The sequence below is a fragment of the Antedon mediterranea genome, chromosome 2 (genome assembly GCF_964355755.1).
Source record: "Antedon mediterranea chromosome 2, ecAntMedi1.1, whole genome shotgun sequence".
In the NCBI taxonomy this organism is placed as follows: domain Eukaryota; kingdom Metazoa; phylum Echinodermata; class Crinoidea; order Comatulida; family Antedonidae; genus Antedon; species Antedon mediterranea.
In genome coordinates, this window is record NC_092671.1 from 14,674,107 (window position 1) to 14,690,179 (window position 16,073).

At 30.8% G+C, this 16,073-nt stretch overlaps 2 protein-coding genes across 4 annotated transcripts; one reads left to right on the plus strand and one right to left on the minus strand.

The window, feature by feature from the left end:
• The first annotated feature begins 429 nt into the window (after nucleotides 1–429).
• On the plus strand, nucleotides 430–5,097 carry LOC140040518 (ciliary microtubule associated protein 1A-like). Of its 2 annotated transcripts, XM_072086517.1 has the most exons (5): nucleotides 430–550; nucleotides 1,214–1,635; nucleotides 1,925–2,187; nucleotides 2,540–2,664; nucleotides 4,172–5,097. In XM_072086517.1, the coding sequence occupies exons 2-4, from the start codon at nucleotides 1,233–1,235 to the stop codon at nucleotides 2,636–2,638; spliced, it is 765 nt and encodes a 254-aa protein (XP_071942618.1). In that variant the 5' UTR covers nucleotides 430–550; nucleotides 1,214–1,232; the 3' UTR covers nucleotides 2,639–2,664; nucleotides 4,172–5,097. The 2 variants fall into 2 exon arrangements, with proteins under 2 accessions (XP_071942618.1, XP_071942619.1); XM_072086518.1 differs by lacking the exon at nucleotides 2,540–2,664.
• A 108-nt stretch (nucleotides 5,098–5,205) lies between these two features.
• On the minus strand, nucleotides 5,206–15,740 carry LOC140040511 (uncharacterized). Of its 2 annotated transcripts, none has more exons than XM_072086500.1 (25): nucleotides 15,683–15,740; nucleotides 14,953–15,072; nucleotides 14,508–14,753; nucleotides 14,317–14,384; nucleotides 14,088–14,220; nucleotides 13,807–13,876; nucleotides 13,236–13,309; nucleotides 12,761–12,869; nucleotides 12,491–12,615; nucleotides 11,949–12,107; nucleotides 11,600–11,716; nucleotides 11,264–11,368; nucleotides 10,974–11,077; nucleotides 10,504–10,621; nucleotides 10,240–10,389; nucleotides 9,629–9,817; nucleotides 9,422–9,484; nucleotides 9,135–9,308; nucleotides 8,822–8,914; nucleotides 8,474–8,611; nucleotides 8,000–8,189; nucleotides 7,338–7,465; nucleotides 6,950–7,126; nucleotides 6,501–6,578; nucleotides 5,206–6,382 (listed from the first exon to the last, which is right to left on the minus strand). In XM_072086500.1, exons 2-25 carry the CDS (start codon nucleotides 15,070–15,072, stop codon nucleotides 6,188–6,190), a joined length of 3,123 nt encoding a protein of 1,040 aa, XP_071942601.1. In that variant the 5' UTR covers nucleotides 15,683–15,740; the 3' UTR covers nucleotides 5,206–6,187. The 2 variants fall into 2 exon arrangements, with proteins under 2 accessions (XP_071942601.1, XP_071942600.1); XM_072086499.1 differs by having other exon boundaries at nucleotides 14,508–14,765.
• Between the last annotated feature and the right edge of the window lie 333 nt (nucleotides 15,741–16,073).

Below are 16,073 nucleotides of genomic sequence, written 5' to 3' on the forward strand. Positions count from 1 at the left end.
GAGGTATAATCTATTTTTATTTATACCTCCATGTTTCAATGTAATGTACAGTAGTACATCTGCTTGGTATACACATTAGTAAATGTAAAAAATACTCAGCAGTCAGAGCAGTTTACTTTACTATAAATAATAATAATATAATAAATTAACAATAAAAATAACAAATCAAATATTTCAAATAAGGTAATATGTCGTGGTTTTATTTTTTTTATTCATTGTCGCCGCATAAACAACCCACCAAACAAAAGTTCACCAAAAGTGTCATACATTATATCCAATTAAATCACGATACATTTACCACGTGATAAAATTATCCAATCACTGTACACATTGAGGCTAGTGGGCGGAGCGTAGACGCTATATTTTCGTTGGATACCGGTCGGTAGGTAGCCGGTCTTGTTTTGTTGCTATGGTCGCTTGGATACGTGTGAATCTCTTTATTCTGCATGCACACAGAGTTGTTGTTAGTTGTCGCTATCTTCTATAGGGAAGTAGGTGCGAGCATACGAAAGTCTACATTTACTTTAATAATAGATACCTTATACATTTGGTGAGTTTACTTCTAAATTCGTCTATTTTGTATGAATGTGTTGTATTACAGTTGTACGTATTTAATATTATTTAAGTTGTTTTGAACGTTATTAAAAAGTAAAAGTTTCATCATGCTTGACTGCAGCATGTTGTACTGTTTCTGTAATGATGATGGCGCAGCTGGAGTGAGAGACAAGGGAGTAGGCATCTGGTTACACCCGGTCTAGACAACCCGTGTAAAAACGAATCTATTCACTTTCTTACTGCATAATTCAGTAATCGTTTAAAGTATTGGATTTCCTTCCTATCATTGTATAACACGCTGTATCTGGGCCTAGGAGGCGGGCCTATTCTTTTATTATCCACAGGCTTTAATCCCACAAAACTAGGTTAGTCAGTGTGAGTGACCAAACTTGATCCTACTAAAACTTACTACTACTATAGGCCTAATACTACTTCTAACTAGACTGGCTACCTTTTTAATAAATTAGGGCTTATAGGCTATTCCTAAATATTAAGAAGATAGAAAATTGTAAAATTCTTTCAAGTCTTTCGTTTTAGCACACATACATAGGCTAGCACAGCTTTTTAAAATAGAGTGTTATGCGCAATTTAAACAATTTAATTAGTTGTCCATAGGCCTATATTTTTATTTTATTTTTATTTAATTTTCACATTTCAGCCTAAACTAGCCAATAAAGATGAATGGAAACTGGGAGCCATGTCGTCCACGTCAAATGATTGCTGCAAAATTTAACAGCCCCGGGCCAGGAAATTATCTTTTACCAGGGTCTACCGGTATTCAGAACCATGATAGCAGGAAACATAAAGCTGCTGCATTTAGTTTTGGAGTACGCCATCACAATTTTAGTGATCATTGCAGCCCAGGGCCAGCATACCTAGTAGATCCCCGATTCAATAATCGGGGTAGGAGCGGAGAGCCTCACTATTCTCTATATGGTCGACCAAAAGACCAAAAAGCCTTCAGTACTCCAGGACCTGGAACTTATTCACCCGAAAAGGCTGGTAGATCAACACGCTTTTCAGCGCCATGTTATTCTCTAGCGTCTCGAACAAGAGGTTCTAAATTTGACAAATCACCAGGTAAGATTACTTAAGTATCAAAGTGCAGTTCTTCGGTCATAAACAAATTGGTAATAATAAATTAGTAATTACATAGATAATAGATTATATTAAACTGCAACAATATCTCTATGGTTTATTAAAATTACATTTCATTATACTTAAAGTGGTGGAGGAGTGCAATTTTGGAAGCAACCCCACCACTTTTCAATTAATTTGCACAATATGCGAGACAAAATATATCATTATGTTATTGTAAGAATGACGTATTATATTTTAGGTATATTTAAATCTCAATTTCTTTCCACAGCTCCGAATTCGTACACACTTCCAGCAATTCTTGGAGGACGATCAATCGCAAAGTCTTCAAACCCAGTTTATTCAATGACAGGAAGGAGTAAGATCGGTGGCTTTGATGAAGATCTACAAGGAACACCCGGGCCTGGAACATATCGTGTATCTGACCCTAGCATTTATAAAAACAAGGCTCCTTTATACTCAATGACTGGCCGTAATCAATTGCCTAGTGACTCAACTAGAAAACCTGGACCAGGAGCTCACAGTCCAGAGAAGGTACAGTATACGCACTAGTTCTATTTGATTAATTTTAAAAAGTAAAATTTCATTAAAATAAAAAGCCAAAATGTTACAGCTGATCCACATAATTTGTTGCTAGCACAAACACTACAATAAAAAAAAAGTTGCATACTAAATATTGTACATGTAATGATAAAGTAAATTGAGCTTGGATACAGACATGTTGAGACAAAATTGTAAGTTAATTAAAGTATCGTCTTTATTATAACATAATAAAATAAGGTAATATTAATACCGTCTTTTTATTATAGATGCTGACAGATTTATGAACACAAATTTCTTTAAAAATTTATATTATGAACGACAAAAATAAAATTAATTTTCACAGGTACAAAATGGAAGTAAACAAAAGGCTCCTTCATATTCATTTGGTATCAGGCATTCAGACTATATAGCACCTTTAATTGTGGAATGCTCTGATTATTGAGGGCTTGGAATTGTTGTATATAAGTTGTAAGTGATTCATTTTAGCAGTTTGATGTTGGTGTGTCTTCTTATTTCATTTCATCCTAGTGCTGGCTATATATTTCAACAGTTTGTCTTAAATCATTTCTTTGTTTTATTCATCCTACTACATTTTTCATTTGTGTGTTATGCTGACTAATAACTTACTAAAAAGAAAAATAACCATGTTTATTTAAAGTTCCGTAGCAATTAATCATTGACAGTACTTACGTATCTTATTATGTGTTAATTGCATGTTGATTTATCAGCTAGTGGTTTAATCATTCACATTAAAGATACACTATCCGCTGTACTTCAAAATTGTACCTGTTTTTGTATTTTAGGAATGCATTCATAATGTGTATCTATAATTTATTACGTTTTACAAGTTTTAGTGCACTTCACTTCACTTATTGATTGTTGGTTTGTCTATTTCTGTCAAATGTTGGTACATTAACAATTACTAATTTTAGCTTTTTCATGCACCCCTTAGCATAATGTATTCACTGATCTAATACTTGAAATATAAAATAAAAGTATTTTAGACCTAGTTTGTAGTGTACAGTGTAGTAAAGGTTAAATTTTACAGAAAAAAAAACATATTTATTTGCTATCCAACCATGATCTACAAATTTGTAAATAATTGTATGGTCAATGACTTGGCACAGAATTATCTAATCCTACACTATATAAAAATTGTATAAAAGATTTCTTAGTACTCTGTTTTGTTTACATTATAACCCATTAGCAACCAGTAGCTGCAATGAATAGAGTTTTATTAAATTGGTTTGTCTGTAATCCTTACATGATGACAAAGGAGTATTGTGTTGTAATTGTGCAGTAGTAATGCTAATGGTTTAGAATATTTTTGACAATGGTGAAATGTGTTGTTGACAGTATTGTCTGTCAGTAATTAATATGTCCCTTAATACTCCAAACCACTCATTAAATTATAATAATGCTGAACCATTTATATAGATCTATTTATGGACCGACAGATCCTCTAGGTGATTTTACAAAAACAAATAGTGAAATATTTGACTACTACTATATAGTCATATAATTTATTCATTACTAACAATTGTGCTTGCTTAAAACAAAAGTGAACTATTTTATTACTACTATATAGTCCATTTACTTCACAATTATGCATGATACGTCATTTTAAGGTTGTTTAGCATTATAACCACAATGTGGATCAATTGTTTTAATTTGTCATTATAATTTTAATGTTTGGTATTATTTGAATGTTATATTATTGTATCTTCTTTTTAAATGGATTATTTTATTAGCTACTAAAAGTTACCAAGTTGGATATATTAAGAGGATATTTTGTTGGGTCCAGTGTTCCCTTAATAAGTTCTACTAGGTTGAACATACTAATCACTTCCTTAAATGCATAGGGATGATGCAAAATGGTAAAGAATATTTCCATCCACATTTCATGTCTTTTTTTAATGGTTATTACGTCAATGAATTAAATACTAAAGATTTTCTTTCCATTTTTTTTTAATAGGTGTATATAAACAAACCTCAACCACCGCAATGTTCTTTTGGAATCCGACATACAGAGTATCTGACGCCAATGATCTGCGAACCCATTGATGCCTAAAGTTCACCCACACAATAAATCAAAGATATATTTTTATGTGATCCTGAAAATATTATCAATTATTTTAATCTACAATGAATTATGAACAAAAACTATTAATATAAAGCATTTAACTTATTATTGATGTGACCATTATATATAAAATGTGTATAAAAACCAACTTGATGAATAAGTGGTATTTTCTTGTTTACTGTGAGGATTGTGTTAGAGACTGTAACCAAAATATACAGGTATGTACAGAATTGGGTGCGTTTCAATGCAAACTTAGAAATCGTGATTTGAAATTGAAGTTTCCTATTCTGTAGGCATCACATATTTAAGGGACCAGATGGCCACAAATTGGAGGCATACCTGGGCTATGATAATGGAGCGGCAATTATTCAATAATAAAGTTAAATCGGTGTTTAAAAAATACATTATAATTAATAATAAAGACTGGTTGTAAAATTTATGCATTACGAGTGTTTTAATTAATAAATAAATAGCATGTAATTAATGGTATGTTTAAGTATAATACTAATGTGTTAAGGGGTTTTACTTCCGTCCATTCATCTGTACATAGATATTTTTGATGTGCTACTGTATTGAACAAGAGGGTGAACAAATACTGTATTAAACATTTAACTAAATATTTTTGTAAAAAATAAAAAAAACATATGTGAATAAAAATTATACAGTCTAAATAATTATAACCAAAGATATGGCAGCAAAATGTTTTATACCAAATGTAGTAATATGTAATAGATTATAGAAATAATTCAAGATGAAACAGAATGCTGATATGTCGAAAGAAAATGGACGACTAATAATAAATCACTAAAAGTCTTGTAATTTGTAGTACGTAGAATATGATCATGAAAAATAAAGGTTTACATATTATTTGATTGAATGGTTTTTTATTTTGCAATAATTCGTTTTTAAAAAGCTTGTTATTTTGTGTCCGAGTTAGCTACTCTTGACAACATTACTTTATTTAGTTTTTACAAATTTAGGATAGGATTTCCTATATGCATTCTGTAGTCGAACAAATGTTTTATTACGCGACAAAAATGTGACTTGCACAAACAAGAGTAAAATAATATAACTGCATCATAGTATCTTTAATTTCAGAAACATTGCACTAATAGTGAACACCCAACAATAACATTTGTTTGCAATGTAAGAAACTTTAAAACTGAAACTATGCATTTTTAAAACTCTGCTGTTAATAAATATTTTTATATAATACTCTATCTCAGATACATTCTTAACTTAAATAATGCTTTAGGTTCTTAAATTAAAGGTAATAATTTATAATCATATATTGCTACATACATTTCTATATATTTAAATATTTCATTGCACAATCCCTATATAATTTTAATGTGATACATTCTCTCTTTGTTTCTCTTCATACAAACTGGCTACATTTTATTTTTACTTCTCCTTGGTTACCAAGTACAACATAAACCTGTGATTAATGGTGTGGACTCCTCCTCTAAGTTGCCTGGCTATTGTTAAGCTTGTTTCGCTTAATGCAGTACGCTGTTAATGATTGCAAAGAGAAATAATAGTAGTGTTGACACTTGCAAACAGTCTTATTGATACAAGTTTGTCACTATACATACAAATTCAATAAGATGGCATTTCTATATTTATATACTCTCTACTCTGTGCATATTTCATTGACATACTTTAATTAAATTTACATACAGTAGTTGCTAATATTAATATTGCTATCATTAATATAAACCATCAACCAAAACTTTGAATTTGAACAATAAATATTTGGATATATTAGAATTTTGGTTTACAAATCTTTTATTTTTACTTTTTCTTAAATACCCAGTATAAAAAACACAAAAACCTCTTCGTCCAGACACAGCTGAATTTTAATTATACTGAATATCATGCATTTGTTATTTAACAACTTAAACAAATTTATTCATCAAAAAATCCAAAAACAGAATCAGAATCAAACCATGGTATGTCATCGTTTACTGTGTCCACTGTGCTCTTCTTTTTCTTCTTTGCTTTTGGCTTACCATCTCCAAAACCTTTAATCACATGACTTTTATTGGGCGCCTTCCTTAGACATCCCTTGCTTGCAGATGCTTTTTTCTGTGTAGTCTTTGTCTAAATGTTATTTAATTTTTATAACACATGTTATATTAACATAACAAATACTGTTACTTTTCACACCTATTAACAGGTTGTACAATTTTCAATAATACCGTATACTGTTTTGTCTTACCTCAGTTTCATTCTCATGTAACTCTGGGTAAAGCTTATAAAATTGATTTTCTTCTTCAGTTCCATTTGGTAATTTTACCTAAGAGTGTAAGTGAAATTATTGATTTGAGAAATTAATTAATTATAAACAGAAATTGGATAGCAACAGGATAATCAATTCAACATTGTATTTAAAGTAAAGTACTAGTAAAACAGTTATTCAGAAGTAAAACAAAAAAGTAAAGAACTTTAATGTTAACCATTAATTTAACATTAAACACTTGAATGGAAATACAAAATCTTTTTTCATTTAATTCATCAAGAAAGGATACTTTATTAATACGATGTAGAAACCATAATAATACTATACCCCACTGAATGAAATACATAATTAATGTATTGATCGTTATGGAATAAAACAACTGTATTGCAGGAACAATAAACTATAAATATATGATTATTGATCCTAACCTTTCTTTGTGGGGTATTTGCTTTACCCCTTGGAACTAGTTTTAGTACATTTTTCTTCATTTCATCAAAAGCATCATTTGTTGGAGTCTTTGAAGATGGTCTGACTCGCAAAGGTGCAACAATTTGACTTGGTGTTGTTGATTTCTTTCCTTTAGTATGTTGTGGTACATGATCAATCTATTAAAACAAAAGTTATTTTGAGCTGAAGAATTAATTTCTAAGTTAATAAATCAATTATAACGATTTTTAATTGTGCAGAAATCCAACCTTAGATTTCAAGTTCCAGCTAGTGGTTAGTGATTGAGAGTTTGTGAGTTCGAATCCCACAAATATTCTACAATTTACTGTGGACATTTTTTTCCCTATATTTTAAATAATAATAGTTTACTTCAAGTTCCATAAGTTGAGAGGTTGATGAATCTGAGCAGCTGCTTTCATCATCACTTTCGGCAAATATTACACGTTTCTTCTTGGTTCTGCTTGATCCTTGTTTCAAGATTCCTTGTGGTAACGTTTCTAAAATAAACTCAAATTACTGTAATTAAATTACTTCAAATGCCTTTTTTTTAATTTATATTTTAAGACTTTACAATGCAGGAATGTACACAATAAAAGTTTATGCCGGTTTTCACTAGAAAAAGGCATCAGCTTTTACACAGCATATTTTATTTATTTATTTTATTACACCTTATTTATAGAGGGTGACCCTAAACAGCATATTATGCTGACAGTGACAGTGGCTGTGTGGATACTAGAACACCGGCGTAACCACCTACTCTTCTCGAAAGATGTAGTCGGTTCTTTAACCGTTCATCTTAAAAATCCCTCTCTGCGACAAATTCTACCTTATTTCTAATTTTTGCAAAGCAAAAAAAAATCGCAACCCATTCAGGGCTTAAGAAATGCAAATCGAAAAACTTGTGTTAAAATGTAAACTCGATAAAAATGGTAGCACGATTTTTTTCCTGTGAAACATTGGATTTGTGCAAACAAATTTGCCTAGTGGGAAACATGCTTTACGCATCTCATTTATATTTTGTTTTTATTTACGTGTTATTGGTGTTCTCGGTGTCCTAGGTGTCACAGGTTGTCTAGGATTATATGCTTTAGTTGCCGGTATGTCAGCCATCATTGGACTTTGAGGATGTACCCAATTTTGCTTTGGTGTCTTTGGTGTTTCAGAGTGACTGGCTTTAGTTACATCCATCTGGTGTTGAGCTTTCAATTCCAGTTCATTCTTCTGTAGTAGTAACAATGTTAAGCACAGAAAAAAAGAAGTCAAATGTTGATATTAAGTTTGCAGTACACGACGTATATTAGTTCTGAAAAGAAACTGTTGAGTTTCTCGACGTTTCGATAAATATGCTTTGATCGTCCTCATGATGAGGATAATATTACGTGGTGTACCGCAAACTTTATATCAACAAGTTTAGTATTTTATTACGATAGAAACTATAAAGGAGTTTTCTAAATTAAATGATTCAAATTGTTTTTAACAATGAACTGATTTCTTTTAAAAAATACTTGTTTCTGTAGTTGATTTTCTAGTTCTTCTATTTTGTTGTTGTCCCTTTTCAATTGTTTTCTAGCATTGCTGAAGTCTTCAGAAACTTTCTCAGATTCCTCTTTTAGTTCTTTTATGTCATCTTGCAGGCTTGTGAGCTAACAAAAAAAACACATGTTGTAAATTAAATGAAATTTCATGACATCGTAGACAAACCCCAATCAAAACATAGAATAATCCTAAGAAAATTTATAAAAACATAAATTAGGATATCACAACATAATTGGCATTTTGAGCAGTATATGTGCTATTCTTCTACTGCCTTTGCAGAACTTAATTGATAGTGTAATCAAAATTCCCCGAATTACCTCATCATCTTTTGTCTTCATGAGCGCAATTACTTTCTTTTCAAGTTTTTCTATTTCTCTATGTTTCGACAAAATAATCTTGTCATTTTCCATCTAAGTCCAGAAAAAAAATATTACATTCTTGATTAAATCATTATTTTGCAATGGCTGACTATTTATATAGGCGCTATCAATTATCATGTTTAATTGTGTAAAAATAAATCATTTGTACAGTATCCATCTGTGATTGAACTACGTGGATAGGTTAATGCTTCTAACATGTGTAATGTCAACAATTATTATATTTTCATAGAGGGAGACAATGCTATCCTACCTTATACACTATCAATGTGTTGCTGACTGCTGCTCTATCACTCTCACACTTTGCCTTTGCTTCCATATGTTCTTGAATGGCTTGTTCCATCTGTGTCTTTAATTCATTATGCTCATCGTCTTTACATTTTACTATATTTTCCTTTTCTTTGAGTAACTCTTCTAGTTCCGATAACTGAAATTGTATAAAGGTAAATGGAATGGTACTATTGCTTCAGCTTCAAGTCTACAGCGACATACTATAATTCCAAACTGCCACTTTAATTGTCTAAAACCTTTCTGTTTTACCTTTTCAAGAAGTTCTTCATTTTCAGTTCTGTATTTTTCACCAACATCCTTTGTAGTGGAAATCTTGAAACAAAGGTAGAATAAAGGTTTATCTTTAGAGTTTGATTATTTACGCTTTGTGAGAATAATACTGTATACATTTTTGTTGGCCTTCTCTTACCTGAAGGCCCAATAATTATTTTGATTAAAAACCTGTAATACACCTACTTCCTTTTCTAAAGAAGCACTTTGTTTTGTGTTAAATGTAACCTTGCTCTTTAGTGATTTTGTCTCTTGTTGTAAATCTTTCACTTGTTTTGTCTTGGTTTCTAGTTGATTCTCTAATGTTTTCTTTCTGCTTTCTAGTGCCTTCACTTGCTTGTTAGCAGCGTTTAGCTCTGATTGTAGACCTTTTTTCTATAGTTGTGTTTAATACAAATCTAACTTATCAATTTAAAGACAGTTTGGTAATAATTCATTAGTAACTCCACATAATAATAATAAAGACAATTTTGGTTACTCCCTGAACTTAAAATAGAAATTACATTATCTCAACTATACTACAAATATATGGTGATAATACAAATATCTTTCTTTTACAATTTCTATTATTTATTCATTATTATATTTAATTATATATAAATTCTATGTATGTATGTTTATTTTAATATTGTTAACTGTTATATTTTCGTATTATTGTCTTGGCAAATTTTATTGTACTGGAAAGTCCCAAATGATTAGCTTTGGCTAGATAGAGCACCCTCATTAAATATTGTTGATATAAAAAAAAAATACTAAGAAATGTTCTAGTCAACAGCCTCTCAACTTTTGTACCTTACCTTATTTACTTCACCTTTCAACTTATCATTTGTTTGTACTTGTTCATGTATACTTGTATCCAGCTCTGATATGTTCTCTCTCAATTCAGTTGATTTTTTAAGCTCTGCTTCTAGCTTTTCCTCTGTTGTTTCTTTGCTAATTTGAAGTGACTGTGAATATGAACAAAATGGAAATTTAAGGCATGAGTAGCCAAAACAAAACCCTATGGCTGGCTGCTAAAATGTGTGTGATAGGTTAATGTGGATCAGGATTCTGAACTATACCTTGACGATCTCTTTTAAATCTGCAACCTCTTGGATTTCTTTATTTAATTGAATCTTCATTTCATTGTTGTCTTCTCTTGATTTTGCAAGTGATGAAGACAATTCACTCTTATCAATACTAAATTAAGAATTACAAATAATGTTAAAATAAAAATGAAGCAATTTATACTTTCAATTTACATGCTTTGGAAAATAACATGTTGTGCTATTTGTTGACCAATTTATTGATTAAACTAATAAATGAATTGAGCTGCACTGTGGCCTGATGTTATAACATGCTTGCTTACCAATTCCAGGTTCCGTGGATGAATTCCTGGCAGTGTCACAGTACCAGGTGCCACTACTGCAGAACCGTATACAAGACTTTGTTTATAAAGTTTATTTCTCAATGTACAAATACTTTGATTAGCACAGGTAGAAAATAAATAGATGTTAATTGATGTATATAGATCAAAAACTATTCTTATTACCTGACTTTTCCAAGCTCCTTTTTCAGAGAATCAATTTTATCATAAGACACTTTTTCTCTTTCTAAAGCATCTTTAAGTTCCTTTGTACTGCTACATAATTCAATCTATAATAATAATAAATAATTAATTAATAAATAAATAAACTTAAGCCTAATTTGATAAAATAATAATAATATAGTATTTATATTATATAAAAATAACTACAGTATACCATAATTATATATAATAATCCTAATTTAATTCAGATATCTATTGTATATCATATAGTAATATATATGTATTGTAGTTACCTTTCTCATCTCTATGTCCTGCCTGAATTCTTGTATTTCTAACAGCAGCTTCCCCTTTTCTGTTAACATTTCTTGAAGCTTATCATCTGTATTACATATCTTCTTCTATAAAGTTTGAAACAAAAAAATAATACGGTATATTTTAATAAATACACAAAAAATATACACCATGCATATAAACATATATATATATATTATTTGCTGATAAAACATATAAATATTACAATATACAGGATTTTTATGAGGATTGGGGTTTGATTTATGATAAAGTGGAAAGTGTAAGGGATCACATGATAAATTGAAAGGCATTGCATGTGATACACTATGCCTACTAACCTCAAGACTAGCCTGCTCTTCTTTATACTTTTCAATGGTCATCTTATCCGTTTGTGTTTTACTATTCGCATTCTCAAGTTCTTCTGTAAGCTTATTTGTTTCTTCTACATATTTAATCTGTAAAATAGAACCATTTCATAACCAGTGTTGTTTCTATCTAGTATAATTCCAGTCAGTTCATTTATTGTTAAGTTGATTCTCTAGAGCATATTTTTATAAATCAAAACAAAATTAATGCTAAATTCATTTAGTAAAATGGAAGGTAGACATACAATTAATTCCTTCAAAGTGTTTATGAATTACTGTAATGAAAATATTATTGTTAATAATATACAAGCAATTTGAATACATTTTCTTCATTTATCTCATCCTTTAGAGCAGCATTGTTCTTTTCAAGCATAACATTTCTTTTTTCTTCTTCTTCCAGACTGCTCCTAAGTGCGGTAATTGTGTTGCCCAAATCCACTACATTCTCCTGCAGCTCTTTGAGATTATCTTCAATTTTAGACTACAGAAACAATGATAAAATAGTAAACATGAGGAAACAATAACAATAAATAGATAATGGTATCATTGTACGAATTCTGAGATTTTCCAAATTCAAATTAAAAAATAAACATTTATTTTCTTCAATTGAAACATAATAAATAAAACACTGTACACAAACATAAAAATGAAGATTACATTTTTTTTATAAATGTAAATTATGTAAAAGCATAATTAAAATTAAGTTTAAATCATGTCTTTTATTTATTTATTAATTAGTAAGAGAATACATTTTTCATTTGTTACTATAAACTAATATACATTTTATTTGTTGTTTAAAGCAGGCTGGTCAAAGGCACCCCTGGAAGTTATTGATATTGATATTAGGTGGATGTATGTTGTTACCTTTAAAGAACTAAGCTTTTCCTTTTCCTTAACAATTTCTTCGATCGTCTCTGTTAACATAGAAATTTCTTGAACTCTATTTTCAAGTTCACATTTAGTTTCTGCTAAAATCTTTTGGAAAGATTCTGAAAAAGCAAAGTACACTGTTCAATTATTCTTCTTCTATCATGTGAAAAGGACATTACTAATGAATGAATGATAAGTGGTGGCTTTACCAATTAATAAATAATTAGTTTGACACCTATTGTAATTATATTTCAATTCACTTACCCTTTTCTGCTTGAATATTAATTAGGGCACACTGACGCTCATCCATCTTCTTGTTTAGAATATCAAGCATGTTGCTTTTTTCTTGACAGAGATTTGATAGTTCCTCCATCTGTTCAAAAAAAATTACATAATTTGTTTACCATGTTAAAAAGTATATTGGTTTTATAAATACATTTAACAGAACTTTATGATAAATATATTGATAACTTTATTTCTATACTATTATTAATTTATAACTAAGTAGTTTACAATCATTTTAGGACCCTTATTGAAAACTAATTTTAAGACATGTATTTTGATTTATGTATTTGTACTTCACTTGGTTGACTGATATAAAATATTTGTATTGATACAAATGTTGGGACATTCAAATAAAAATATAGAAAGATGAGAGGGAATAACTAAAGTGACCAATACCACTCTCTCCCCACCATCATTCCTTTAAATCAACTCTATATAGATAATATGTACTTACTTCATTATCTAAATCTTTCAGTTTTGCCTGAAATTGTTCAACAACCTCATTATGATGTTTGTCATCCGCTTCCACTATTAAAGCAAACATAATAATTTGCCAAAAAACAAAACATATAATTGACATAACATAAGTTTATATATAAACTTATTTCGCAAATTCAATGCATATAAAAATAACATGAAGTATCAAAAATAGTAAAAGATTAATGTTAAATGCAAGACCAGCTGGCAAAACTATTTGGAATTAAAAAGTAGTTTATCACACACAGTTTTCACAATCATACTATTAGAATAGATAAATTAATACGTAACAAAATACCATAAATAGACTTACGCTTAAATTTACCAAAACTATAAATACCAAAATTAACAAACATTTCAGAAGCACTACAGAATTTACTCAAGTTCAGTAACATACGCAAATAATTATTGTAACAAACTTTTAAAGAATGAAATGTTTGCTTAGTGTGATTGAACCAAGACTATTACAATAGAAACTACAGTAAGACTTCAACAAATACACTTTATCACATTTATGTATTCAAGAAAAAAGAAAATGAACAACTTACATTTGGTTTTTAAATTATTCACTTGATCAATGTGTTCCAGGCTTAAACTTTTGAATTGCTCTTCTAACTCCTATAAAGACAGCAAAAATATTATATAAATAGTTAAAAATTAAGGCCTGAAAAAAAACTTTTAAAGTGTGTTTCATGATAATGAAACATATGTCACGAAATAGTTATTGAAATATTTGAAACCTTTGTGCTTTATATCTACATTCCTTCCTGTCATATCAATATTAAGTCCATGCCACCAAACAAATTAATTATAAGTATATTATTCATACTTGGCATTGTTGCATTTGCTGTTTGTCTTGTAGTTGCAGTTCATCTTTAACGTGTTCATACAGTGCTAACCTTTCTTCAACTTTGTTGCTGTAGTCTTTCAAAATATTGCACATACTGCGTGTGGACTCGATTCTACAGAACAAACACATTTGAAGTAATTCTGTATGTCTTCATTGATATCAATAATGATTACTGGAGTTAAAATGAAGAAACAACTGGCTGACTTACTTTTGACTAATATCATGTTGGTTATCAATTTCAAGCTGTAACTTCTGACTCAGATTTTCATTTTGAAGCTATAGCATAAATAGAAATATACCTTAAAGTGAGTTGTTATTCTCATGCATTGTCAATATTATAGATGATTAAAAAAACAATCTAAATATTCAATTTATCAAAAAACAAACAAAAAGGAATACCTGTAATTCTAATATCGATTTCCTTTGTGATTCAATAGTCTGTTGACACTCACTAAGTTTTCTATCTTTGTACTTCACATCCATTTCTATGTCTACCTTCCATTTTCGTATCTTGTCAGCTTCTTTATGTAGTTTGGAGTGAAGTGATCTCAGTTTTTCAGATGATTCTTCAGCTGTTACCTTCTGCTGTTTTGATTGCTGTATGAACTGGGTATTTTGCATATTTGTTTTTAATGTTTCTTGTTGCTGAATATAGGCCTATTCATTATTATTAAAAAAGAAACATGTTTGTAATACACTAGGCCCTAGCCTAGGCCTAGTAGTAGTAATACATTTGGTTTATACACTGTGGTCTTTATTATTTTTCTTCTTTTTACCTTGGGACCTAGTAGGCCCTAGGCCTAGATAGCTAGGTCTAGCCTAGGCTACAACTTGAAATACTTACTTTAGGATTATCAATATCAGTTGGTTCTTTTGATTTGAGAGTAAAAAAATCAGACTGTTGTTTGCCACTCAATTGAGTTTTGAAGAAACTATCTCCAATCATCATATCCATCGTTGCCATCTAATAAAAAAGTAAATTTAAATATGCTAGCAAGACTAGGCCTAGCCTTAAGTCTAATAAAAGTTTTAGTAGGGTAACTATAGCCTAGGGCCTATATAATATAAGCTACCGCGGCCTAGGGCCGGCCTAGCCTAGTCCTCTTCTAGGCTAGACTCTAGCTAGGTAGGGGCACTTACCTTAAGGCTATCCTAGGTTTAGAGGCCAAGGCTAGGGCCTAGCCTCTAGCTAGCCTAGCTAGTCTAGGCCTCCTAGCCACCTAGCCTAGGCTAGGCCTAGCCTAGCCCTTAGTACTTAGTTTAGGCCTACTAGGCTAGCCTACTTAAAAATAGAGCTGAGCCTGATACTCAATGGTGGAGAGGACAGAATCAAAGGACAGGTGCATTTGGAAAGTTCCCAAGAACTCTTTTAACTAGCCTAGGCCTAGGCTAGGCCTAGCCTAGTGGTGCAAGTAGTAGTCTAGGCTAGCTAGGCTAGTCCACCTAGCCTAGTAGCTAGCTAGGCTAGGCCTAGCTAGGGCTAGCCTAGCCTAGTAGGCCTAGCCTAGCTCCTACTAGCCTAGCTTGCCTTATTTAGACCTTTAGTGTTAGTAGCTGTAATTGTATGGGCCTACCTCTAGGCCTAGCCTAGTATGGGTGGTTACAAAAAGATGTTTAAAAAAAGACCGGCCCTGTTGCTGCCGCCGGTGATCTGATGAAAATTTCGTTTGCGTCTGCTGAATGTGTGACGTGCGACGTGTCGCCGTGCGCGCGTGGGGCAGACGATTTTACACTGCGCATGTGTATAAACTTTTATCCAATAAAATGTTAGCATTTATTAGCCACGCCCAAAAGACGATTGAGGCTGTTACGTTTATGTCATGTCAGCACTTCCCTTTTAATTTATAATAATTATATTTAATATTATTACATAGGCCTAGTCCTATCGTTGTTTGTTATAGTGTCTCTGACAACAATATTTGTTTGCTGACGCCCTCATCTGTCTTTCAAATAAATTACAATGAC